General features: G+C 44.6%; 1 protein-coding gene and 2 long non-coding RNA genes across 5 annotated transcripts in view; 1 reads left to right on the top strand and 2 right to left on the bottom strand.

Annotated features, from left to right (window-relative positions):
- LOC310758422 overlaps positions 1 to 17,092 on the top strand; it is a 39,834-nt gene extending 22,742 nt beyond the window's left edge. Inside the window, exon 3 of the long non-coding RNA XR_014545767.1 lies at positions 14,345 to 17,092. This is a non-coding gene — a long non-coding RNA (uncharacterized lncRNA). The remainder of the gene's footprint in view (positions 1 to 14,344) is intronic.
- On the bottom strand, positions 278 to 27,937 carry PSEN2 (presenilin 2). 3 transcript variants are annotated; one of them, XM_083604571.1, is made up of 12 exons: positions 27,745 to 27,937; positions 18,836 to 19,009; positions 17,563 to 17,795; positions 17,108 to 17,249; positions 13,787 to 13,854; positions 13,244 to 13,464; positions 11,022 to 11,120; positions 9,482 to 9,559; positions 8,223 to 8,333; positions 5,938 to 6,056; positions 1,459 to 5,001; positions 278 to 1,265 (listed from the first exon to the last, which is right to left on the bottom strand). In XM_083604571.1, the coding sequence occupies exons 2-11, from the start codon at positions 18,977 to 18,979 to the stop codon at positions 4,846 to 4,848; spliced, it is 1,371 nt and encodes a 456-aa protein (XP_083460697.1). In that variant the 5' UTR covers positions 18,980 to 19,009; positions 27,745 to 27,937; the 3' UTR covers positions 278 to 1,265; positions 1,459 to 4,845. The 3 variants fall into 3 exon arrangements, with proteins under 3 accessions (XP_083460697.1, XP_083460698.1, XP_083460699.1); XM_083604572.1 differs by having other exon boundaries at positions 8,223 to 8,330; positions 27,745 to 27,881; XM_083604573.1 differs by having other exon boundaries at positions 8,223 to 8,330; positions 27,616 to 27,881.
- Positions 17,273 to 17,553, bottom strand: LOC310758437. The gene is made up of 2 exons (XR_014545782.1): positions 17,396 to 17,553; positions 17,273 to 17,349 (listed from the first exon to the last, which is right to left on the bottom strand). It is a non-coding gene; the product is annotated as an uncharacterized lncRNA (long non-coding RNA).
- Positions 27,938 to 27,976: the final 39 nt, after the last annotated feature.

Here is a 27,976-nt window from a genome sequence, read left to right on the forward strand (position 1 = left end):
GAGAAGAAACATCCACTACTGTTACACTGCCCTCTGGTGGCCAACTACAAAAATCTCATTCTGCTGATCTTGTGGAATGGAGAACAACAACTGTCTTACTTTATTCAAAAGAGGGGAAATTTCTTGCTGGCCACAGATTCAGTTTGTTGCTAGAGGCTCAATGAGAGAGAGAAACTTTTGGCAGATGATCAGAGAATTCCTACACCTTCTTTACAACTTTTATTCAGATAACATGAGAGATGTATTTCAGAAAGTAAATCACTTAAAAAAAATAGTGTTGCCTCGTAAGGATAATTTTTATTGTATACATTGCATTTGCAGTAAGTACACAGGGTTGTTGTTGTTTTCCTAATGTAGCTAGAAGCATTTCCTGTATATATGCAGTATATTTGTTTCCCTTTCACCAAATACACAGACATACAGCCACACACACGTCCCAGGACGAGAATTAATCTGCTAGAATTACATTCAAAGAGATTTCAGGTGGAATTCCTTCCTGTTGGCCCACCCCCTGATCATCCATGCAAAACTGTATAAAATTTAATGAAGAAAATCAGAACCATTATAAAAGGGAAAGAGATCTGCCATGCAATCACTATTCATTTCAATTCCAATTCCAAGAATAATCAGCAAATCCGATTGAAGTCAATAAATCATTGAGGGATAAATCAGTCCACATTTTGAAAGTTAATAGTTCTGGCTTGTGCATACCATATATGTGATTAAGATTTCTCTAGTCCACAAAATATTTGCTACCTTGCTACAGTTGACAGGTGCATTAATGAGTATTTCAAAAAGCACCTAAAAGTGCAGTACATGCTAGACAGCTTAAAGTCTAGAAAAGGGGGGGGGGGATAGAGAGAGATCTAGACCAATTAAGCAAACATCAGCTCAATACCTTTGCACATGGCAAAGCTCAAAAGTAGCCCCATGAATATACTTCATAATCTTGAAATCAATGCATAAAATAATCATGGAAATATTTTCATGACCAACTTACTGTTCTTCCTTCATGTTTGCAGCACCAGAGTATTGAGAAGCAGCTCATTTAATAAACAAAAAAAGTAGATCAATTTTTTAAAACATAAACCCCTACAAAGTTCCTTGAAACAGCTTATATATGAATGGAATAGCAAATACTGTATGGATTTGCAAGCGGTCTTAAAAATGTAACATTCATCAATATATTACTATGTAATTAATAGGCTTTTCAAAAGTAAGCAATTTAAAATATGTTTTGGAAATAAAAATGGTTGAAACTTAATCTTGATATAGTTTTTAGAGCAGTGACGTAGTGTGGGTTGTCAGCACCTGGGGCAAGGCAAGTAATTTGCGCCCCCTAACCCGTGGATTTTAGCACTCGAGCCAGGTAGGGGCAGAGAGCTGCAAGTGCGAGCGCCCCCCCAGATGTTGCGCCCGGTGCGGCCGGCCCCCCCTGCACCCCCCACGCTACGCCACTGTTTTAGAGGGTTCACAGAAGGAAACTTCAGGCACAACCTATAAAGCAATCCTGTTGCTCAAGCCCACTGAAGCTAGTGATGAACAGTCCGTGTCACTTTTACCCATATTCATTCATAAGTCTGTTCGGTCCCATTTCTGCATTAATGTACACCTTTACAAATTATCATTTAGATTTATAAAGAAAAACCAACACTGAATTGAACACAAAAGAGCAAGCGTACACATATTCTGCCCAAATGTATGCATTTCATCCTAAAATAAAAAAAATTAAAAACACATTTTGGTAAGCTTTTTGAGCTATGAACTGCATTGCAAAAAATTTGAGAAGAACAAATCACATTCTAAATTCCAAAGGAAGGTTCAGATCAGCTCAAGTTGAATTGAATCCACACAAATCCAATTCATCAAGCATCCAAAATCGAAATCAATGGGAGCTGCTGCACTTCAATGTCTCTTACACTGGATCCTCCCCTTGACCCTTCTCAGTCCCTTTTCCTTCATTAGGCTATTTCTTTTGCTTAGGCAGATAAATCACATAAGTAGCGTTGTTCTTAGAAGGGGATATTTGGAAGCAAAGCAGATCAGATTTAAAATAAAAACCAAAACCTTAAAACAACCAATGTCCCTGGGAGGAAGTCCAAGTTAGAAGTAAACTATTTGCAGGGCAAAAGTCTTGAATATTTTGAGCACCAACTGTTTCTCATTTAGATTAATGGGCACACCAGATTCAAATCTCATCCCTGTGTTTTGATACAAACATTATTCCCCAACTAGTTCACTCTTACATTAAATATTTTCATAGCATTTCCAAGCTAGTCATTTAACACACCCCCCCCCCCACACACAGCTGAAAGAAGTTTGCCTGGCCTCAATCAGTGGCTTCTCCCCAAATCATTCCTGAACAGTGCAAAGCAAGAGGCTGTATGTGGGCTGCTTTTTGGCCTGATTGCCAATTCAAGTACGAGGGAAGCAACAGGGCAACTAACCCCCCCCCCCTGTTATTTATAACTTCCCTCCACTTAAAGTTGGGCCCTCTGCTAGAGGATCTAAAAGTATGCTGTACACCGGGGTGGGGAACTGGTGGTCCCCTCCAGATATTGAATGGACTCCCAGTTCCCATCAGCCCCAGCCAGCTTGGCCAATGGTTAGGAATGATGAGAGCTGGCACCCCAACAATATTTGGAGGGCCACGGGCTCCCCATTGCTACTGAAGGCGCTACAGCTCAATTTTTATTTTTGATCCGCTTGCTCACATTGACCAGTGCTACAAAAACCATTGGGTCTTACAAAGATGTTGATTTTGTGTGTGTCACCACACTTACGTGCTCAGCACATCTGGGTGGCAGCCCCATCCCGGCCAGCACCAATTCCCCGGGCAGCTCAGTTGAGAAGAGGGCAAGACAGGCCAAACATCTATTGTGCTTCCTGCACTTCTTGCTGTGCCCTGCTGTGTACAATCCAGAGTGTGGGGAAACTCCCATGCAAGCAGGTCGTTATCTTTGAAGGTCCACTTGCTTGCTTCCCTTGGAAGGGCTTTGGTGGCCAAGCTGAAGAAGCCTTGTGCCCTTGCTTCATCCCTGGGGCTAAACTACACATTACACTGAATGGAGTCTCTGGCTTTTCTTTAGTGACAGGTGTGCGGGGGTCCCAACAATTATTGGGGTGGTAGCATGAGAAGCGGGGCTATTAGATTTCTCCTTTTCCTCCCCAGCAATGACTTTCCTGAAAAAGTCATAGCTGGGGAGGGCCTTTTCACCAGGCCAAGTTCAAGGTTTAACTACTGGTATATGAAGCCCTTAATGGCTTGGGGCCAGTTTACTTGTGCGATCACTTCACCCTGTATGTGCCCATTCGACCACTTCACTCTATGGACTCTGCACTGCTACAGGCATCACAGCTGTAAAAAAAACTGCTATTTGAGTATCACACGACGACTTTGGAACTCCCTGCCTGTTGACATCAGGCAGGTGCATTTGCTGCACTCTTTTTCATGCTTAAAACTTTTTTTCTTTAGGCAAGTCTATCTAGACATGTAGATGTTGATTTGTTTTAATCTCTTTTTACGGTTTGTTTTAATTATTTCTAGATGCTTTTCACTGGTCATCTTAATATTTCCTGTAAACCACTCAGAGGTTTTATTACAATCAAGCGGCACATACGTTTTTGCTAACAAATCCATGAAACACCCCTGGCACAGCTGGGAGGGTTAGCATAAAACAGGAGGAGGAAGAGGAGGTCCCATTGGTGCCAATGGGATTATTTTCTTAAGCCTTACAGCCGCATGGAGCCCTTGAATTTTGCCATGATAATGGCTGGGGAGGGAAAGGATAAACCGTCCCTTCCCACTTCCCTCTATCGCAATTCCAACCCCGTCCTCCACGGCTGCAATTAAAGAAAAAACAGAGATTTGGAAACCTGCAACATATTAATCATGCGCAGTTTTGCCTCCACACAATCCCTGAACTTTAGCTGTATGCCTATTTTAAAGGAGCATTTTCACAGACTTAATAAAAAAAAAGTGTGCTGCACAACTTCCACCATGATAATTACTCTCTCTTTTTGAAAATTAGTAGTGTAAACAAGAATCTTAAATTCGCCAACTACTCACCTCCCAGCCAAGGAATTATTTTTCTCACCGTGGGCTAATATAACCAATACCCTTTCAGAAAAAAAATACCCTCTCATTTATTCCATTTAGATGCTTTGTAGTATTTTTTTAAAGCATACTGTACTATTATTATGGGGCTGCAGCTCTGTAGGGGCATATGAAACTGAACTTCCTGTTCCATCTAGACCACCCCTTGCTCACCCTCAAAATCAGCTGTGGAGGGCTGGCACAGATTTTGGAGATACCTGGTGCGGGGAGAGGAATCAAGAGGCCCTGTTACACCAGTGGAAGCATGCTGGTGCAGCAGTACGTCGAAACCATGATTATTCTTCGCTACGATTGCAACATCTCTGGCAAACTGGAATCTCACATTCATCATCTGCTGACCTCCTGGGAGAGGAATTTTGTTTCACCTTGGGCTACTATAACCAATGCATTTTCACATTCATTTACACACTAAACTAAAGCAGGAGGCCAGGCGTCTCAGGGTTATCGGGGCTGCAATGCTATGCAAGCTGACGTGGGAGCAAGTCCAACTGAGATCAGTAGTAAACACAGGTAGGATCAGGCTGCGTGTGTCCTGCTCCCAGTCAAATTGTTCACATCAGAAATCGAAGGACCTGGCTACTGAGTCTCAGGAGAGACTCACACACCTGTTATTACCGGGATTCCTGAAAAATATATGGCACTAAGTGTAAAAACCATATCTATTGGAAAATGTCCTGTTGCACAGCAAAGACTCCAGAGAAGATCACCACTGGTTTGTTTGCTTTTTTTCAAATATATAGCTGATGGGCTGCAAGGGTGTCCATGAAAGGCTGCACAAGGTAATCTGTTGAGAAGTAGAAGATCAAGCCAAAGGTGATGGAGATGGGAAGGGCAGGTAACGCTTTCTTGAATACTGCCAGCAGCAAAAGAGTTAAACACAGGCCCTAAGGAGGAGGAGAAAAACGTTACTCGGAAGAAGGCCGGGTTATTTGCCCCCTTAAGAGATAAAAACCAATAGATAAAATATTGGAAGTATCTTGCAGTATTTCAAAAGACTAAGGTCAAAATCCCAACACACATATTTAATTTTTATTTTATTATTTATTCAATTCATACACCACCATATACCTGAGGTCTATGCTATGCTTAAGTCTACTAGGCCTAACAGATTTATAATGGTATAAACTTTTGTGGACTGTAGAGTACCTCCTCAAGAGATCAACAGCTCCCCCTCTTACCTTGCTTAATGTGCAAATTTCTAGGTAGAAAGTATTTTGATGCATTGAATAGAATGAAAGTTGATGAGTCATGGTGGAGGGGAGAGCAGGTTTACAAATTCAACAGGTCTTTGTTTTTTTGTTGCTATTTTGTTAATGTTGTTAATATTGTTTTATAGGTATGAATGCTGTCGTATTTTGTGAATCCTATAATATGATTTTTGGTGTAACTGTGCCGTTTAGCTTTTTTTTTTAGTTGTTTTTTTAACAGTATTACATAGATGGGAATTGTTTTAATTGGGATTTGGGATTGTTTCACTGATGATTTGTTAAGTATTTTATACGATTTATGCTGTATTTGTGATGTTCCATAATGCTCTTTTTCTCTTGTTTGTAAGCCGCTTTGGGATTTATTTGAATAAAAAGTGGCATAGAAATAGAACCAATCAATCAATCAACCACCGCCAACCCAGCACCCTCCAGGTGTTTTCAGACTCCAAACTCCCATCAACCCCAGCCAACATGGCCGAGTTCTTGTGGGGTGAGTTCTCACCTTTTAGGGGGTGGGCCCCATGTGGGTAGGCAGCTTCCGCAGCTGAAATTGATTCAGCTAGCCTGGCTTTATGGCATAACACCAAGACATAACCTATCAATTTCACTTACTATGAGGATGGCTACGAAACAAGCCAGAGTTGTATTCCAGTCACCGCTAGCAGTGGCGGCTGCTTTGCCCACAAGTACACTGTAGAATATGAAGTCCCCAAGGCCCAGTTTGACGCCTCCTGTTTAGAAAGGAGGGAAAGAAAGGATTCTGTCAGCTCTACGGAATTTCTATTCCGACAAGAAACGCAGTGCCGTTATCACCAACCGTTCTCCGCTTATTATCGGGGCCAAAATCATCATGGCATTTGCAGCTCTCTAGTGGGTGGGGAAAGAGAACACCGATCTAGAGAAACTGGATCTCGTTTCTTATACTTTACATCCATTTCAGATCTGTGCCCACATTATCAAGGGTAATTTTTAAAAAAAGAAGAGTGCATTTTTCTGCTTGTCGGTAGGACATCGCTCTTTAGCTTTTGCCAGCAAGAAGCTGGATGCCACAAGGGAGAGTTCATAGCAAGCAATGCAAGATGGTTTAACAGAACTTCAATCCTACACACATTTACACTGCTAAACTCGGTAGGGCTTCCTTCTGAGAAGACATACTAAGAAATGCAGTTACTGGCCATGCCAGAGAGGTACTTCTCAAGAGAAAAGGTATTTTCCTATAAGATAAGCTGGCTGAGATAATCTCCTGCCAACCTAGCAGTTCGAAAGCACATCAAAGTACAAGTAGATAAATAGGTACTGCTCTGGCAGGAAGGTAAACGGCGTTTCCATGCACTGCTCTGGCTCACCAGAAGCGGCTTAGTCATGCTGGCCACATGACCCGGAAGATGTACGCCAGCTCCCACGGCCAGTAAAGCGAGATGAGCGGTGCAACCCCTGAGTTGGCCATGACTGGACCTAATGGTCAGGGGTCCCTTTACCTTTACTAATCTGGCTAAAACATCCGAGATGCGGAGAACTCCTTCTGCTTTAAAGGTGGGTTCTGGAGATAGAAAGCCCTTACTCTGAGATGCACTCAACTTTTATTTTTTTTGGGGGGGGGGAGTGAAGTGTGGATTTTAATTCTCCAAAGTTTTGAATCTGTATCTGATCCAGTTAATGGTCAGGCATACATTATGTCGACACAGATCATTAGGGGAAGCCTTGGGGTCATAGCCTCATGTGAATCCTAACTGACCATCACCATCTGTACTGACAAAGCAAATGATTTGTAATCGTAGCATTTCCAGGACACAGAACTATTGTGGAAAAAGCATTGAAATGCATTGGAATGCAGAGGCATTCCAAGACTCCTCCCAGGAATAATTTTTAATTTAATTTAATAGACACTTTTCACAAACTCTCAAAGTCATTTCTAAAAGCGCACAACACAAAAATCCTTTAAAGTGCGCGCGCACGTGCGCGCACACACTCTAACATAAAAGCAACCCCCTTCACCCCCCCCCCCAGTTATAAGCTTCATCACCAAAATGATCCTCTCCCCAAAATACTATCATCTGCTGCAGAAATTGACACTCAAAATGCTAGGGAGATATTAAGAACTCTGCCATAGCCCCAAACCTTTCCATTCCAATTCATGGGATGTAAAGGTAAAGGGACCCCTGACCGTTAGGTCCAGTTGCGGATGACCCTGGGGTTGCGGCGCTCATCTCACTTTACTGGCCGAGGGAGCCGGCGTACAGCTTCCGGGTCATGTGGCCAGGAGGACTAAGCCGCTTCTGGCGAACCAGAGCAGCGCATGGAAATGCCATTTACCTTCCCGCCGGAGCGGTACCTATTTATCTACTTGCACTTTGACGTGCTTTCGAACTGCTAGGTTGGCAGGCGCAGGGACCGAGCAATGGGAGCTCACCCCGTTGCGGGGATTCGAACCGCCAACCTTCTGATCGGCAAGTCCTAGGCTCTGTGGTTTAACCCATAGCGCCACCCGCGTCCCTTCATGGCATGTAGTTTGGCATAAATTAGTACAAAAGGACCAAAGAGAGCAGAGCTGCTTTGGGTACAAGATCTCATGTTCAGTAGCTGGTATCTCAATTTGAAAGCTTTCAGATAATATAGGATAGTAAAGACCTCCAACCTGAAGCCTTTGGAAGCTGCTTCTAGCCAAAGGGTGGCATTTGGCTATAGGCACCAATGTACTCAATCTGAAAGGAGCTTCCTATATTTTAAAAATACTAGAGCAGGCTTCACCAACCTTGTGCCCTCCAGATGTTTCTAACTACAACTCCCATCAGCACCAGCCAGACACATGTGGAAGACACCAAGCTGGTGAATAGAATGTCCAAATTCATATTTTGTATAAATACCAGCAAAGTGGCCATAAAAGGGTCTCAACTTACTTTCCTCCTCCTCTAAGGGAGGATCGATTGGATGGTCTGTTCTTGAATTTCTCATGTCAGGAACGGCTGGCTCAGTGTAACAGCCATCATCATGGTTCTGTGCTCCTTCTGCTGAGAAGACCAAAAGCCACCCGCAACAATTCAGTACATACAATCATTGGATATATATGCACACAAGCACATATAAGCTGGAGTTTTCTACAGACTTGCCTACAAGTCAGTTGTAAGAAAGAGTCAGTATGTGTCAAAACATTTCACTGTTTTCCAAGCAAGGATTTCCATACAATATTTATATACCACTTTTTTCATCTTACTTTGATGAAGCAGTTCACAGTACAAAGTGAAACCAAGAATAATGAAAGTATCATAAACACACACACACACACCAGAACTGTATCGATGAAGGCTGAAAGAAGCAGCAGCCTTAATACCGTATTGGCCCGAATACAAGCCGCACCTGAATATAAGCTGCAGCTTTAAAATGGAGGGGGGGATAAGGAAAATACCCAAATATAAACTGCTCCAATCCTCACTGCTCCTGGCTGCATATTGGGGGGGGGGGGGGAGAGCTGTGCTGTGCTGCGTTGCCAATGGCCTTCCCCCTTCCTCGCTCTCTCCTTTCCTGGCCTTGGGGGAGAGGACGGGGAACTATGTGTGGGGCAGGCACTGCTTCACCACGTTCTTGGTGCTGTTTGCCCTACACTCTTGGCCATACACCATAAGGTCATGAATATAAGCCATACTTTAACTTTTCACAGTCAGAATTTGGGGGGAAAGTGTGGCTTATATTCAGGCCAATACGGTACACCAACTCCACAAAGAATTGATGAAATAGCATTTGAAAAGAAAAAGGGACTACAGTTGGTTTTTTTTAAAGCACAACAGCAGCAAACCCTGCTCCTAGTGGAAAGCATCCTAGCATCCGGAACATTTGGAATAGAATCAGGGATTCATCCGCAGATCTCAGTACTTGAGCCCACTGCCAAATACCTCTGGGTCCAAGAAAAATCTTGGGAGATTCTCACTCACACATAAGTTGTAAGAGGTGCCAGAATTGGCCCTCCTTTCATGGCCAATGTTAACTATTTCACTGAAGTTTAGAACGTCTAATTTCAAAAGTAGCTGGGAGTCTCAGTCAGCAAAGTACACCCACCGTTTTTGCCAACTAACGAGATATTTCAGAATGAATTCACAAACTATTTATAAGCAAATGAAGACTTAAAAATAAAACAAAACAAAACAGAGAGTGAATAGGTCACCTTGATCCCATGTCTCTTCAGAAGACCTCCTTCGTGTATTGTCTTGTTTTGCCATTCCCACAGTCCACATCATAGTAGCTATAGAGCAGAAAGGAAAATAATACATGACGAAGCTCCATGTTCCATATTATATAATGCACTGCAGGTAGTTACACTTACCCATCAGTACAGTGGTACCTTGGTTCTTGAACTTAATCAGTTCCGGGAGTCCGTTTGATGCCCAAAACCATTCGAAAACCAAGGTGTGGCTTCTGATTGGCTGCAGGAGCTTCCTGCACTCAAGCAGAGGCCACGTCGGATGCTTGGCTTCCAAAAAATGTTTGCAAACCGGAACACTTACTTCCAGGTTTGCAGTGTTTGGGAGGCAATTTGTTTGACAACTAAGTCGTTCAGGAACCAAGGTACCACTGTACATAGACTGGGTGCAGTGGGGACTATTTTGTCCAATCCATCAGTTTGTTATTTAAAAAATTCTCCAAACTGAAGAAACACTCTGATTCCAAAGTAGAACTTCTGCTGGCTGTGTTTGGACAACTATCCAGAGTTTCATAAGCTGAGCAATTCCATTTATGAAGCTTTTTAGCAAAACAAACTATGGTTTATGAAGCTATGGATGACAACCAGGACCATTTTGCAACAGCCGAAGCACAAAGACCACAGCATACATTAGGCCAATTTCCCCCCCATTATGTGCACACCAGGGAACCGAGAAAGTGTCACCTTTTTGGTGGCAGCTGCAAGCTTGCCACCCTCGGCAGGGCTTGCTTTTATGCGCAGGTGTCAAGGTCTGTTGGAACTACCTCAGGCTGCCCACACCTGTGTCCTGTTCATCAAACAGCTGCACTTCACATTCTCAGTTCCAGGCTCTTTATAGCAGGGGTGGGGAACCTTTGGCCCACCAGATGTTGCTGAAATACAACACCCATCACCCTGGCCATTAGCTTGGTGGAGCTGATGGCCATTGTAGTTCACTAATATCTGGAGGATCAAAGGTTTCTATTATTATTATTATTATTATTATTATTATTATTATTATTATTATTAGTTTTGTTGTTGTTGTTTGAATTTATATACCGCCCTATACCTGAAGGTCTCAGGGCAGTTCACAGAAAAGATCAACATAAAAACCACAATATATATAATCAAAATAAAAACCACAACCCAATAACATGCCCCCCCCCAAGAGCCACACTTTAAAAGGGCATAGGATGTCAATCAGGTCAACCAAAGGCCTGGTTAAAAAGGAGCGTTTCTGCCTGGCACCAAAAGGTGTATACTGAAGGCGCCAGGTGAACTTCCCTGGGGAGACCATTCCAGAGATGGGGAGCCACTGCAGCGAAGGCCCGTTCTCGTGTTGCCACCCTCCGCACCTCTTGAGGAGGAGGCACACAAAGAAGGGCCTCAGAAGATGATCTCAGGGTCCGAGTAGGTTCATATGGAAAGAGGTGGTCCTGGAGGTATTGGGGTCCTGAGTCCACGTTGCTACACTGCAGGGTATATTCTGCAATGGATGCCCCTACACCTCCTCTGTTTTACTCACACGAATAAATAAGTGCCGGAAATATGGGCTCATTTCTCTCTTGCGCTGTTTCCACTAACATCCTGAGCGGCCCCTTTGGGCACAAGACAGCCACCAAGTCTGGAGAGAGAGAGAGAGAAATCAATTTGATCCCAAATCACTTCATAAGTATTTCATTTTCCTGCCATTTAGCAGCAGGTCATTTTTTCCTACTTATTTTTGTTTTTAAGTATGCACGGCAGACGTAGTTCAGTCACTGCAGTGTAAGGGGTTGTTCTATTTATAGATATGCCCTCTTGGCAGCTTACAAGATAAAATAATCAAAAATCAAATCATGAGCAGCAAATTAAAAACACACAGCTATCAAGTCAAAAAGACCACTTTGAAAAATAGAAAGCAGAGGAACACAACTACATGGCATTGAAGTAGAGCAGAGAAATAAAAATTATCAGAGCTACTGCAATGCTACCCCAACCAAATAAACTAAGTCCTGGCAAAACAAAAGAGGTATTTACCTAGTACCAGATACTTATTGGGCGGACCTCTAAGAAGACCATTGCAGACACAGGGCCAATGCTGAAGAGGTGCTGACATACATGGCCACTTTCCAAACCTCATTGGGTGGGAGAATTTGAAAAAGGGACCTTGGACAACAACCTCAAGGCATGGGAAGGAACCAGGGGGTGAGGAGCTAGCATTTGGTTCAGATGAATCTGAAACTGGGTTAGTTCAGAGATTTAACCCTTGTCCAGGGTGAAGTGGCTGTCCTCCAAAACAGCCTAAAGCAACTTGGATCCTTCTCAAACATTTGGGACCGATTCAGAGAGACACAGACTGGGTGTAGATGAAAAACAGGGAGGGGAGAGGGAGAGAAGGGGGAGTAGTTTTGTCACTGACAAACCTACACTTTAAAAGTAGGTGCAGCTGAAGCCAAATGAACCATGGTTGTTGGGTTCAGATGTAACTCTAAACCAGAGGTCGGCAACCTAACGCCCATGGTCCGTTTCCAGCCCATGAGCCTCCCGGAACCGGCCCAAGGCCGTTTCCGTGGATTGGCGTGGGGATTCCGTGGTTTTTTTCCTGCGGTGCAGGCGCCTTCCCCCTGACATTTCCCCCCCTCTCCCTCACCACGGCGGAACCTCTTCCCTCCCTCCTCCTGGCGCAGCAAATTGCCAGCCAATCACCTGCTAAGGTTGAGGCCCTGGCCAATGGGCGAGTGGTGGCTGCGTGTGGCCGAGAGGAGGAAGGCGGCTGGGCTGAGCTGGCTGAGCACATTTTCAGCAGCCCCTCATTGGAGCAAGCCGTTTGCTGCTGCCACCGCTGCTCTGCCAAGCGCGGCTCCTGCGCTTGCCCTTGCGAGGCTGTTGTCGTTGTCAGAAAGAGCAGCCCGAAAGCAGCCCTTTCGGGCTGCTCATTCCTCCACTGCCGCTGCCACCCTCTGCCTCTCGGCAGCACCCTAGGTAGGCAGGAGGACGGGAGGGGCTGGGGGAGAGAGAAGCCCCCTTTGCCGTGCATGCACACACACATGCACTCCGGCCCACCAGGAGGTTTGTGGTGTGGTGAACCGGCCAACCACCCAAAAAGCTTGCCGACCCCTGCTCTAAACTATACTTGGTTCAAACCATGGTTCAATAAACAACAAAAAAGCAATGGGTCTCTCCTCTTTACTTCCATTCACAGAAAGTTACAGGGGAGGGATATAGAAGGAATGTATCAGTTGACAGTTCATGTCAAAAACATAAACAGAGCTTCTCAACATGTTCCATTCATCATGATTCCCTAATCCCTGCACCAATCTTTCTGATATTTTTTCCAGTTTTCTTTCTAGGAAGCCTTCTGCAATGCTTGCAGAGGAAGCTGATGTGTCAAGAAGGAGATCTCGGGCCCATTAAAGGGACAAAAACAAATTGTCAATTATTTTATTGTCATCCAGGTGCAAATTCGCTGTGCATGCAAAAGCGAATGTCCCCTGTTGAACCCTGGAAAGCCACTGCTAATCAATGTGGACAGGACTATGCGACTCAATACAAGCCAGGTTCCCGAGGGTTCCTCTCTCAGCCATCCCCCTGAAAAACGCTGTCATGGAAAAGGGGCCATTAGCTGACTATGAAATATTGCTGGTACAAACACCAATTTAGGCTAGCTCCTGTGAGTTTCCCTTTTCCTAGCTAAAGAATGTGATGAAGAATAGAAAACGGAAAATCTCTTCCATTACCCGGAAGTCTCTTCCATTACAGACGTACCGTAAACCGATATGCCTCCCAGAATGACCCAGGCTGACCACTCAGGCAGATACTTAATGAAGACTAAAGCCATCAAGGCACTGATCATGATGAGATAGGCTTGCTGGAGGTGCAAGGGCCCCTTCCAGTGGATGCAAATCATCCCAACGGCTCCAAAATTCCAAATGAAGAAGAACAGGGTGGGATAATCCATGGCCACATTGTAGGTCTTTAGCACTTCACTGCAGAACAAAACAAAAAAGAAGTTTAGTCAAGTAATAACAAGATGAAGAATGATGTTATTTGTACCCTGCCCATCTGACTGGGTTACTCCAGCCACTTTGGGTGGCTCGCAAAGTAACCACTCGAAGACAACATTACAAACAATGTAATGAGGATTTTTGCCCTGATGTAAAACAGATCAGGGATTCTAATCTTTTCGTTATTATCAAACATTCAGAAGTCAGAAACTAACGCTAATCTACTGATAGTCATTGGCCGGTCTCTACCTTCTGCCTAGCCCTGTTGAGTTGCTAAGGATCAACAGCACTTACTCACACTTACCCAAGGTAGATGTAGGTGAAGAGGAACAGAAGCATCAGAGATGAGAGAATGAGCCAGCCATGAATGAACTGTTAAAACAGAAGGTACACATGGTTGCTTTGCACAGATATATCAAAGAAGTGCTCCTCTCCTCAACCAGTTTCTTAACCATACTGCTTGTTTTTCAGGCTATGGCTTGGTTTGCATATAACGTGAAGCCATGGCTTGTTTTGGCAAAGTGTGGTTTGTCTGAATTTCTGAATCCAACCCAAAACTATCGTTTTGTTTTTTAGCATCAGACTATGAAGCGAAGCCATTGCTTTTTTGTGTGTGTCTATTGAACCATGGCTTGAACAAAGTATAGTTTAGAGTTACGCCTGAACCCAACAACCACGGTTCATTTGGCCACCCTATCCCAAACGCTTGCCACACCACAGAAACACCAAGCCAAGAGCAGCTGGAAAACAAAACAGGCTTTGGACAAACCATGGTTAAAGCACATCATGGCTTATACCTATGTGCCAAAGACTTTGAACATGCGGCTTCCCTCTTGAGGTGTTTTGTTCCTTCTCTTTCCAGGGCTTCCTTGATATCAGACTTCAAATGGTGCTACGGTTAACATCAAGGGCAATGAAATAGATGCACCTACCATCCATCAGGCTTTAAGGCATGTTTGCTTTATGGAAACATTTCTGATGCAGCAATCAGGAAGCGCAAGAAATGGAAAGATGAAACTAGAAAGCCCTGGATTGTGTGGTAATAGTAACCTTTTGGCTCAGAGTGACTTTCAGCAAAAACGTGAAAGGTCAGTGTATATTTGTGAGTTTTTTCAGTGTCTTGCTCAGGGATAGGGAACCTGTGGCTCGCCAAGTGTTGTTCAACTGTAAGTCCCATCATGCCTGACCACTGGCTGGGGCTGATGGGAGGTGGAGTCCAACAACATCTGGGAGGACCACAGGGACAAAAGGTTTCCCATCTTTCTGCTCCAAAGTACTTGTCAGAGATCTCCTTGTTACAGGTCCCAAGAATCTTTGGCACGCCACATTCTCTTCTGTTCAGAGGCACCCTGGTGTCCTCCTTGCTTGGGTGCCAGTGGCATCATGTTATACTTTGGTGCACTTTTCTCCCATGTGGCCTGAAATTGACATGCGCTATTTGGTTTATCGGTTCAGGGGACACAAACAAATCTGATTCATAGAAACTAGGTGGCAACCTCTCTTGGTAATCTGTTCCCTTCTCTTTTGAAATTTGCCAATTTGGATGGCCGCAGGTTCCCCATGCCTGTATGTCAACCTCCTATGATATGACTTTACTGCATAGCCCCTTAGGAAGCCTGCAGGGATCACCCAGATACTGTTGAAACACAACTCTTTGCAAAGGGATGCATTTGCTATGTATTACCTAAAGAGGCATTTGTGCATTCTCCAAGTGCTTCTTCCTGCTCTTTCATTAAATCCTTACAACATTCAATTACCTTCTCTTTAATAAAGTGCCTCAGCTTTATTAAGTTCTTGGGAGGTCATCCAAAATAACTAATAAACCAGATGAACAACTGGTCACAGTCTCCTTTTAGAGAGAGAAAAAAAGCTGTTGCGTAAGCACTCTTTGGTGTCTTCTGAAGACATGCCATCTCCCAACTTCTCACTCTTCATAATGAACTGCTGGATATTCTCCTTGATGCACTTGGGATTGTTTAAAGAGGAGGTCTGTACAATTTCTGACCTCCCCGCTGGACAGAGCCCACCAGATATGTACTGTAGCTTGCCAAGCTCTGTTTTCGTAATCCCAGGCAGACAGCAAGGACAGGCAGTTTAATCAAGTCCCTTGTGGACCACCATATATGGCAGGTGGGCTGCTCTTTGCTCGATGGGTTACAAAATGTGCAGGCCTGTTTTAAAAATACCAATTTCACGCTTCAACACAATCAAGTTTCTTGACCTATTTTGGAATGAAGTGGTCTTTCATTTTGTCTTTAAAAAAAATTGATTCATGTGACATGAAGAAACTCTTTCAAAGCTCCATGTCAGTCTAATCCCATGGAAATGGCTTGTTTACCCAAACCCATTTGAAATACTGTAGACAGGCACAAAATGATGTATCCTACAACCTTCTTAATATCTGTAGGGTTGCCAACAAAAACCACACTATACTAGTTATTGGATGACCATACATTCCATGTTGCTGAATCTAAAATTTGGACTCCCTTCTTGCCTATGACCAAGTTATCAGTCCTTTCATTTAAGGAATGAGAATCCCCAAATTTTTGGAAGGGGAGTTTTGGGACTGCATGATCACCATTGTACCATGCATGGTGCAGTATCAGTCCAACCCTTCTCACTCAGAACTATGGCCAAACAGGGAAATAAACAGACAGGGTTAAAAGATACAGTGGTACCTCTGGATGTGCATGGGATCCGTTCTGGAGCCCCATTTGCATCCTGAAGAGACCGCAACCTGCATCTGCGTGCGTCGCGATTCGCCGCTTCTGCACATGCACGTGACGTCATTTTGAGTGTCTGCGCATGTGCGAGTGGCGAAACCTGGAAGCAACGCGTTCCGTTACTTCCGGGTCGCTGCGAAGCGCAACCCAAAAACGCTCAACCTAAAATAACTTTAACCCGAGGTATGACTGTACGTTTGTGGAAGTAAGTCTGGTTCAGAAATGATAATTTGCATATTAATTCTGAGCCTAAGCACAGAACTTGCCCAGCAATATCACAGCAGAATTTTGGAAACAGCACAATGCATCTTTAGCTCTTAAAGTAACATTATAAAAGCTAAGGGGGAAGTCTGAAAGGGCTCTCACCATAGGGAGAGCCTGAAGTGAGTGCCTAAATCAAATGATTCTGCAGCTTCTCAATGTTCTTCTGTTTGTAGTGAAGAAAAGCTGGTTGTGGAAGGCATCTATTGGCTAGTGCTCATTATACCAGGTAGCCCATGTGGTGTTGGTGACATGCTATTGGACTACAACTCCTATCATCCTCAATCACTGTCCATGCTGGCTGGAGCTAATGCAAGTTGAAATCCTACATCTATTAGGCATCAGGTTAGCTACCTTGGCATAGGGCATCACCAACACACTTCCCTCCCTGGAAAATTTTTGAAATAGTTTGTCAGTTGTTCATGGATGATACCTCTAGAAATATATCTAAACTGCTTTTAAAAACATCTCTGAGCCTTAAAAAAAATTAATGTGAGCAATACACTTGAATAGAAGAGCAAAAACACATGACCGGTTTCTGACTTAAGGGTATACAAGGCAAATTGAGAAGATCCATTGTGAGGACTGCTAAAATGGTATGTCTGTTTTCATTGCTTGCAAATCTTAGGCCATCGCCTTACCTTGTAACAGCGGTATTTGTATAATAGAACCAAGAAGATCGTCATTACTACTATGACACTGATCATGATTATGGTATTCAGCACAGAGTTCAAGAGACGCTGGCCCACATTGGGCGTGTCTTCCGTAAATGGGGTATAAATCCTGCAAGAAAAGCATAGCATGTATTTCTTTTTTTAGAAAAAGTGGTTTTGCTCTGGCACAAATCGATCAGCAATATACTTAAGCCAATGCAAATCCCCAACTCTAATTGACGAAAAGGTGGCAGAAACAAGGTGCATCAACTAGACTCAGAGCCGACCCTTCCAGTAAGTAGGGATTGAGATTTGTATTGGAATAGCAAAGGGTCAATTGAAGAAAGGAGGACGGCAAAAGATCAAATGAAAAGAAAGGAGGCTTGTTTGGATGTAGCCTTAAAGGCAATCACATTACCCATAGTCAGACAAGGACTACTTACAGCTGTCCATTCTTCTCGGTGTAAAACCGCACAGACTTTATGGTTGCAACGACCACAACCATGCACAACGTGACAGGCACAAACAGCATGATCACATGTTTTGCTCCATATTTCAAGGTCAGCTCTTCCTCCTCGCTATCCACGGCAGCGAGCACTCTGGCTATTCTTTCCGTGTCGGCCGCGTTTCCATCAGCAGTTTTGTTGGAGCTCCCACTGCTGCCGGGACGCCCTTTCTACAAAGGAAGAACATGCAACAGGGGTTAGCAGCTGGCAGGTCCTGCCCTCCTGAGAGGGTCCTATACCTGGATCACCAGTTCTCTGCCCAAGTTACCCTGCCTCCATCCCACTCTGCTCATCTGCTTAATTGCCAACCTACCCAAGTTCATTTATCCCACAAAATGTAAAAAATAAAATAAAAAGCATGTTCTACAGCTCTACTACAATTCCCATCATCCCTGACCACCGGTCCTGTTAGCTAGGAATGATGGGAATTGTAGTCCCAAACATCTGGAGGGCCGGAGTTTGCCTATGCCTGTTCTACAGGGTACAACTTGGAAAACGGAAGGAGCAGGCAGTGCTCCTTGCCCTCAGCAATCCCTCCATTCAATAACCCACCCAAATGATTGGAGGTTGAGGAGACTTTGGTGTGCACAGGGCTTGCCTATGTTCTGCCACAGGGATGAGGAACCTTCTTTCAGACAAAGGTCCATATTCCCTAGTGGGCTATCTTTTGAGGAGGGGGTGTGTGTCACATGACAGCGGCAGGCAGAAGCATAGGCAATACACAGATGGAACTCTTACCTTTGGACTATAAGCTACATTCCAGCCGCGCTACAGTCAGAGGTTCTCTCTCTCTCTCTCTCTCTCTCTCTCACACACACACACACACACACACACACACAAATTTTGATGCTCCAGGTAAGCAAGATGCTTTTGCTCAGTTTAATTACACATTCGGAATGTGACATTCCAGCCAGAAAAAAGCACCTGAGGAAGGTGAGGTGCTAGGGAAGGCTGTGACCTGGGGAGAGTCCAGAAGGCTACATTTGGTCTCCAGACCATCTCTGTTCTAGAGAATTTGAGCATCACCAGCGCCTCTTAACAGGAACATGGTCTCCACCTTAAGTCACTCATTCTAAGGCTTAAAAACAAGCAAAAAAAACCCACACAGATAAGTGACTCAGGAAGGCATATGAAAGAAGAACCCGCACAGAGGGCAAGATCAGGGTTTTACAAAGTGTTCCTTCTTCCCAGAAGTGGAATATACACCTACCCTGTGCGTGAGTGCTTCTCCTGCTTCTGGTGTTTGTGTGTCATCTTGGTAAGAAGGCAGAAGGGGGCTCTCGGCCGACATCAAGGACGTTCTCTCGTTGCAGGGTTCTTCCTCGCTGTCTGAGTTGTTCATGAAGGTGATCATGCTTCCTCCTTCACAGAGAACCTTGCAGTGCTATATTAGAGACCCACAAAAGGTTGAGCCATGGGAGAATGGCAAGAAAAAGTCAAAATCATGACACCTACGAACTTATTTTGAGCACAGCCCACACAAGGCTACTTACACATAATCAAAGCACAATACAATTTAAAACAAAGAAAAACTAGGCATTTTATACGTATCGGCACAAAGCTTCAGGGGAATCCCCACTTACACAGGGGTTCCATTCTGGAGGTGTACAAGTGGGGGTTCCCCTGTTCCGCCCGCCCCCTCACACAGTTTTTGGTGTGCTTGTCAGCGAAGTTGGAAGATGCCTGTGTAAGTTTCAGCAGAGTAAAACATAAAAAACACCCTATGGGTGATATTCAATGTTAGTCCTACTCAGAGTAGACTCACTGAAGTTCATGAATGTGATTAACTTAGACCCACCAAAATTAATGAACCTGTTCTTAGGACTTAGTTGAATACAAAATCGTTCTAAATTTAAGCTCATTCACTGAAAGTCTAAAATAGGAGGTCAGCCTAAACAAAAAGGATTTTAAAACTCTTTTAGATATAGCGAGAACTAGCAATGCCAAATTATATTTTCCATTGTCAGAGGCACTAAGACAGGGAAGCATCCATGTATCTTGTGAACCTTATGCTAAACTAATCCACACTCTGGAACTGTATTTTGTGCCACTTAAAAATTCATATATACATACACTGTAAATATAAGACACAGAGAGAGAGGTGTTCATTTTTTGGCAGAAGTAGTCGAACACAATTTGGAAAAGCCTCGAGGCAAAAGAATATAGGAAGATAGACAGTTCCAAAGATAGACCGACTGGTTTGGAAAAGGATTAATGGCACTTCTGCACTGCGATGTTTCTCTGTGGCTCTTACAAGCCAACTCCTAAAGAAAGGAAAGCCAGACAACATCCCAGAGGTTCAAGATGTGCTCCAAGTGTCTTGATGGGGAATATGTGGTAACTACTACCCACCTAGAGGGACGTGGGTGGCGCTGTGGTCTAACCACAGAGCCTAGGGCTTGCTGATCAGAAGGTCAGCGGTTCGAATCCCTGCGATGGGGTGAGCTCCCATTGCTCGGTCCCAGCTCCTGCCAATCTAGAAGTTTGAAAACACATCAAAGTGCAAGTAGATAAATAGGTACCGCTCCGGCGGGAAGCTAAATGCCGTTTCCATGTGCTGCTCTGGTTCGCCAGAAGCGGCTTAGTCATGCTGGCCACATGACCCGGAAGCTCCCTTGGCCAATAAAGCAAGGTGAGCGCCGCAACCCCAGAGTCGTAAGTGACTGGACTTAACGGTCAGGGGTCCCTTTATCTTTACTACCCACCTAATCTCCCTTCCCCGATCACCTGCCTTTCAGAGAAAAGCAAGATCCTTTGCTGAAAAATCACTGATGCTCATCTAAATATGCCTGTGGCAGCGGGGCGGATGGGGAGTTGCAATCCAAGAAATACACTTAAACCAAGGGTTGGGGAAAGGAAACCTTCATTCACTGAAAAGTAGTAAACTGCAAAGAAAGTTGACCTTTTAGAATGGTTCACAGTCACATTTTCCATACACATAAGCAGTGGTAACATGCCCTCCAGGACTGAAGGGCATCAGCATGGACAGAACCATACACCAGGGGTTGGCAACGTGCGGCCCATGGGCCGGATGCAGCCCATGAAGACCGTTTTACTGGTCCACGAGCCGCCCCCAAACTGAGCCGCCCGCTCAGCGAGTCCCCCGCGTGCTGCACTAAACCAGTGCAGTGCGGCGCGGGAACTTCACCGAGCGGTGCCAGAAATTGCGTCTGCACATGTGCAGATCCCGGAAATCGCGTCTGCACATGTCCAGACGCCAGAAATTGCTTCTGCACAGGTGCAATTTTCGGCACCTGGGCATGCGCAGAAGCGATTTCTGGCACGGTGGACATGCACAGATGCAATTTCCGGCATTGTGCTGTGCCAGTCTGGCCCATGGACGATTTCCATGGGAGTGATCCAGCCCATGGCCGATAAACCTCGCTGATCCCTGCCATACACAGTCACAGTCATGCCAGATTGCTGTTCCCTTTTGTTTCCTGAAAGAAGCACAATACTGCACCAATGGATTTAGATCCAGCTTCTGAGTGGCCTATAAGCCTAAGATAGGGTGGAAGCCAGTGGGGAAACAACATACACGCTCCTCACCCCATCACAGGGTTCAGCATCCACCCTGCCCAAACTGATTTGTGGCTATATCTTCATAACAGCTTTCTGAAAACACTTTGGAACATAATAATCACCACACACAAAGGGAAGGAAATATCACCTGTGCTAAAAGTGGTTCTGAATCTCTGGATGCTATCCTTCGATACAGATTTTTGTAACATTGAGCAGGGCCTCCCAAGATTGAAATCCAGGCCTCAGAGGTTGAAATCTACCGAGAATTAGGAAACTTGTGTTCTAAGTTCTACCTGTTATCTTGCTTCATGTTGTAATCTAGACCAAGCAAAATGAAATATTTACACTTGTTCCCTGTTATCTGATAAGCCCAACTCACGCTCAGCTTCCTCTAAGGAAGAGATGGGGAGAAACTGGGATGATTTGCATTGACCAGCAAGACTTTCCAACTTTGACTACTTCAATAATAGCAAATAAAAATAAACAAATCTCTTCCATGGCTGACCCTGTGCTAGTTGCTTCTCTCTCAGCCTCAAGAGTTCCTCTGCTGTAGGAGAGTACGAACTGGCTGCTCTTGACTACTGGCCAGTTTTAGAACTTGATATATACAAATCCAATCTGTATTAACCCCTATGCAAATTTGTACTTTTATGTGTATGTCAGTGTATGGCTTAGGGCAGTCTTTACCAATGAGTGCCCTCAAGATGTTTTGGACTACAACTCCCATCAGCCCTAGCTAGCACGTGTTGGGTTATTTTAGATATATAGTCCAAAACAATGGGAAGGCGCCCAGCTGGCAAAGTCTGGTTTCTAGGTTGTGAAGCTTGACATTTAATTCACAAATGGAGTCAGTTTTGCCTTCCCAAGTCCAGACGCATTTGATTTTGTTCCACTGTTGGCTCCAGTTGGACTGTGGAAAGTTGGACAAGGGCACCCCTCTCGTTCACAATATCTTATGATCAACAAGGCTCTGGAACTGGCTGTGGGAGTTCAGCCTGGATACGAGGAGAATGAGAGGAGATATGATGGTCATCGTCAAATATCTAAAGGGCTGTCACATGGAAGATGGAGCAAACTTATTTTCTCCTGCTCCGGAGGGTAGGACCCAAACTAATGGCTTCAAGTTACAAGAAAGGAGATTCTGACTAAACCTCGGGAATAACTTTCTGACAGCAAGAGCTCTTTGACAGTGGAACAGACTCCCTCAGAAGGTTCCAGACTCTCCTTTCTTGGAGATTTCTAAGCATGGATGCTTTAGTTGAGATTCCTGCACTGCAGGTGGACTTGGTGAGCCTTGGGGTCCCTTCCAACTCTACAATTCTATCACTGTGTCTTCTTCAGCTTTGGAAAACAAAAAATGAGATGCTATCTCCACAGAACATATGCTTAAAGAGCTCAAGCGTGTGTTGTGTCGCACTGCTGATGATGCGCGTTTGTTTGGACTAGCAGCAATTGGCAAGGGGACCAACAAGCTCCCATGTGGCTTGTGATTATCAGGCACACTGGAGTCAGGTTGACTGAAACAAACATGACAAGATTTGCTGCACTAGCACAGAAGTGGAGCATGAAAAGGGCACATCCAGGGAGTGGTTATTTTAGAAGTAGACACAATCTGCTCCTGTTGCGCACTTACATGGTCCTTTAAATCTACAGGCTCTGGGGGTTTCTTCCAGCACTTGTGCTTCTCTAATCACATGGCAAACAGGTCTAACTGTGAGACAAGCATGGAATGTACAGTTACGCACTTCCAACTTCCTTTATAGGCCTTTTTGAGGGCATGTCCTCATATTTCTTACCAGTACTTTTAACAGAAAAAAATATATTGTAGTTCTCTCCACTGCTCCTTTAATATTACCCTCTCTCATCTTTGACTATGAATCATTAAAAAAGAAAAAACGTGTATGACTAAATGAGTATCTCTGAGCATGAATGGAGTCCTTTTTCTCCACACTGAGCTCTTGCAATCTACTCCCACACAGTTAAGGAACAGGGCTTCCCCCTAGGGCAGGTGACAAGGCTCCCAGGAAATCCTCAACAGTAGCATCTTTCAATTTTAAGAACAAGATTGAACTTCTTTCCGCAGGGCCTGTAAGACAGAGCTATTCTGCCTGGCTTTCAATTTGAATTTAGCCTGATTTTTTATTCCCCTTCCTTCCCTCCCTCTCCCCTTTTTATGAAGATTACCCACTCTGGGATCCCACAGCTAATTCTCCCCTGGTCTCCTCGCTGGCCCAAATAGGACTAATTTAGCCAGCTAGCTCTGGTGATCATCTAATGTTTATTGGATGGATTTTCCATCTAAATTGTTTTATGCTGTTTTTGTTGCAGCAATTAAGTGTTTTAAATTTGTTGTTAGCTGCCCTGAGCCCGGTTTTCTGAATCGGGAAGGGCAGGGTATAAATAAAATTATTATTATTATTATTAACAGAATCCCGATGACACAATCTGTTCTTGGTAACCTTTGCACAACTTGCAATTTCTGGTGTTCTCGCACACCATTGCTAAACTTTTATATCTACATACTTTTAGCCCTACTTTGTGCTATGTCCCCAGCTGGGATTGTGAGCTGCTAATTTACCCACAACAGCAGCTGGCATATCATTACAAAATAAAAAAGGCATCTTGTTTACAATGTGCCAGGTTAGAACAATGCAATCTTTAGAGAGTCAGGAGCAAGGTTACTGTTCTAAAAGGTACTTTGCTTTCCCTGAAATGGTTAGGATTGACACTCAAGGAAACGTTCTCAAGGTTAGGTGGAAAATGAGAGTATGAAGGTCAAGCAAGGAAATTATCACAACCTGCACAAGCTGAATCACCTCCCCCCCCACCCCACGTTGCCCTGTGGGAAAGAACATGCCTTACACCAAGTCAGACCATTGGTTGATCCAGCTCATCACTGTCAACACTAGGGCTGGGTGAGATATTGATATATAGCCGGAAACCAGTTTGAAGTCCATAATGTGATATTGGTTTGTTAAGTTTGGACCTGGCAATATACAGTCGGTACCTTGGATCCTGACCACCTTGGTACTAGGGATGTTTTGGATCCCAAACATCGCAAACCCAGAAATGAGTATTCCGGTTTGCTAACGTTCTTTGGAACCCGAATGTCCGGCAGGGCTTCCGATTGGCTGCAGGAGCTTCCTGCAGCCAATCAGAAGCCACGCTTTGATTTCCGAACATTTTGGAAGTTGAACGGACTTTCGGAACGGATTCCATTTGACTTCCAAGGTACGACTGCATCGTGAATCATGATGTGCGTGTGTGTTGTGCAAAAATCACAATGTGGGAATTACGTGAAAGCCAGCCAATGCCTCTGTATAACTCCATCTTACCGTATTTTTCACCCCATAGGACGCACTTTTTCCCCTCCAAAAATGAAGGGGAAATGTGTGTGCGTCCTATGGGGCGAATGCAGGCTTTCGCTGAAGCCTGGAGAGCGAGAGGGGTCGGTGCGCACCGACCCCTCTTGCTCTCCAGGCTTCAGGAAGCTATCCCCCCAGCCCGGCAAGCTCCCAGAGCGATGCCAAAGCTGTGCGCAGCTTCGCCATCGCTCTGGGACCCATTCTGGGGGCTGGGGTCGGGGGAAGCTCGGGCTTCCCCTGCCCCCAGCCGCGCAAGCTCCCAGAGCGATGCCGAAGGTGCGCGCACCTTCGCCATCACTCTCCGACCCGTTCTAGCTCCCGTTCTGGGGGCTGGGGTCGGGGAAAGCTCGGGCTTCCCCCGCCCCAGCCCCGCGCCTGGGGGGGGAAATAATTTTTTTCCCTTTATTTCCCCCCCCCCCAAATCTAGGTGCGTCCTATGGGCCGGTGCGTCCTATAGGGCGAAAAATACGGTATTTCAGTCATTGTGAGATATAGGTATATTGTGATGTTTCACTGCTGATATATCACTATGTTGAAAACCAAATATCACCCAGCCCTAGTCAACACTAACTAGCAGTGCATTTCCAGGATTTTGGACGTTTCATGTTGGTGACTGAATCAGAGTATCTGCAAAGCAGATGTTCTACCACAGACCTATTGCCTTTTAAATAAGGAAGAATCCTGAAGTCTTGCTATATAGTATTAACATTGCTTATTGTATTCTGTGTGTGTGCATGCTCACTCTTGTAATAAACAGCTTTGTTTGTTTTTTGAATAGCAGAGTAGCTTATACATGCACAGTTGTCATTATGTTTTTAAAAGGATGAAATAGAAATCTACTCAGTTAAAAATGGAACAATTAAGCACAATTAGTTATTCTAACAAAAGGATACTAGAACTAAAGCTATTTTACTTTGTAAGGATTAAATATGCAATTTTCCCTTGTTGATTGTTTAGAGTAAATGACAAAGGCAAAGCATCCAGCTGCTTCAGTTGAAGCCATGGAATTAAGGGACCAGTCGCGGGTGGCGCTGTGGGTTAAACCATAGAGCCTAGGATTTGCCAATCAGAAGGTCGGCGGTTCGAATCCCCACGATGGGGTGAGCTCCCGTTGCTCAGTCCCTGCTCCTGCCAACCTAGCAGTTTGAAAGCACGTCAAAGTGCAAGTAGATAAATAGGTACTGCTCTAGCGGGAAGGTAAATGGCGTTTCCGTGTGCTGCTCTGGTTCGCCAGAAGCGGCTTAGTCATGCTGGCCACATGACCCGGAAGCTGTACGCCGGCTCCCTCAGCCAATAAAGCGAGATGAGCGCCGCAACCTCAGAGTCGGTCACGACTGGACTTAAATGGTCAGGGATCTCTTTACCTTTACGGCAAAGCATCAACATATCCCAGGGCTTTTCCCCACACCTTTTGAGTCCTACAACCTTCCTTGGGGCTGCTTAAGGAAGTAAGTCTGTATACCCAGAGGCAAGAAAGCTGAGGTCAGGGAGCTTGTGCCCTTAGCTCCCCCATTATATATTTGTTTTAATATTTTTAAAATTATAAACCACCACATTGGATGCCTGAGTAGAAAGGCAGTATAGAAATCATTCCCTGTACCAAATCCCATGACAATCAAACTCAGCATGCAGTTACTGATGAATTTGTGTGAAGCTGCCTTAGGACCTGCATTTAAATTGCAAGAATAAACAATACAACTATCTTTTGATTATCGTTCTCAAATACAAAAGAAAATGTTTTAGCACACAAATCATTTTGAATACACTTGTGAATTGTGATGTTAAAGTTTAAAATTTTATGTCTCTTAAAAGTTTTGATTTCAGGCACATCAAAATCTCACTGTGAACACCTTTTTCTTTGCACATTTTGTCACTAATTCCTTCAGTCAAGCGCTGATGCATGCCAAGCCAACTCTTTTGCAACATTGTTGAGTGTATGTAAGTTTTTATAAGTATGAGCTATGAGAGACTATGTTCACCACTTGCCACTGACAATGGAATTTTGAGAAGGATCCTTGGAACAAAAGAAACATTAGACACATCATCCATAACTCTTTATGGCAGCACAGGCTATGGAAGACTTCAAGCTATTGCTGTAAGTTCACCACACAGTTCTTCAGCATCTTCGTTTCCATTGAGCATCCATGATTTCTGCAATTTTTGCAAGCCTCAAGTACACCTTCAGTAGATTTTTAGTTGATACTATATACTGTATCTATTTCATATATACATTTTTTAAAAAATCTAATGTATGAATTACTTCAAAGATGATAAAATTCTTCAAAATGTAAAAGGAAAATCTTATCAGAAATTTATAACAAAAACTAATTTGTAGAAAACTGTGCCCCTCAAAAGTCAGTACTGCACTCCTCTGAAGTCTGCACCCTAGTTGGCCTAATGATATAACCCACCCTGGTCATAGGCTAGCAGCAGCTAAGCTCACATTTTCAGTGTTGTTGTTGCTATTAATTAATTAAACTCATACGCCACCCTGGAGACCACACTTTCTATAGTGTACCATAACTGTGATCAGCTAAGTGCCTCTAAGACAACAGCCAGCAATACACTTTTCACTTTCCTTGGGTAGGAAAACAGAAACATAAAAGGATGAATTTGGGAGTGCTCATTTAAAAGGGAAACACAAAAACGCCCAAAATATTACTGATGGCAGAAATCAGGATTAGGCAAACTCGGCCCTCCAGATGTTTTCAGACTACAACTCCCATCATCCCTACCTAACGGGACCAGTGGTCAGGGATGATGGGAATTGTAGTCCCAAAAAACATCTGGAGGACCCGAGTTTGCCTATGCCTGGCAGAAATAATAACACCCACACTGAAGATCTTCCTGCACTAAGAGCTTGCTGGGCATCTTTCACGAACTACAGTACAGTATATTCAAATCAGGGAGGCATTTTAAATGTTTTACCACTCCCTGGTAAAGAGGAAGTCTGCAGGGCACAGTTCCCTCCGGCGTTCTCCAGTCCTCCATGGAAGGCCCATAGCAGGGATCCACCCCCAGGGGGAGAGTCCTGGGAGATTCCCCTTTTCCCCTCTTACCTAAGGTGACCTCTTCTTCCCACCCACTCGCATCGCGGTCTTACTTTGCTGCCCGCAGCCCTTTGCACCGGATTCAGTCCAAGGCTGTAATCCTTGAAAGCCAGAAAGACGCCCGGAAGTCGGGAGCTGCCGGGCAGAAAGCGCTCGCTGCCCCGCGCCTCCGAGACCCTCACCTGGCTGGGTCGCGCCGCCCGGCCGGCCGGATTCTGCCGCGACCCGAAGCCACGAGTTCCAGGACTTCTTCACCTGGCCGCCCGGCTCCTTAACCCCTCCGACGGCTCTTCCGCTCCTGATTGGCTCCGGCGCGTTCTCTTTCTCGAAAGGCTGCTTTCGGAATGCCGCGTCTCCTCATTGACGCAGGCGGCTGCCGCTCAGGAAATGCCCAGCCTTCTGCCCAATGAGGAA

Source organism: Podarcis filfolensis, assembly GCF_964270895.1.
Source record: "Podarcis filfolensis genome assembly, chromosome: 3".
Classification (NCBI taxonomy): Eukaryota; Metazoa; Chordata; class Lepidosauria; order Squamata; family Lacertidae; genus Podarcis; species Podarcis filfolensis.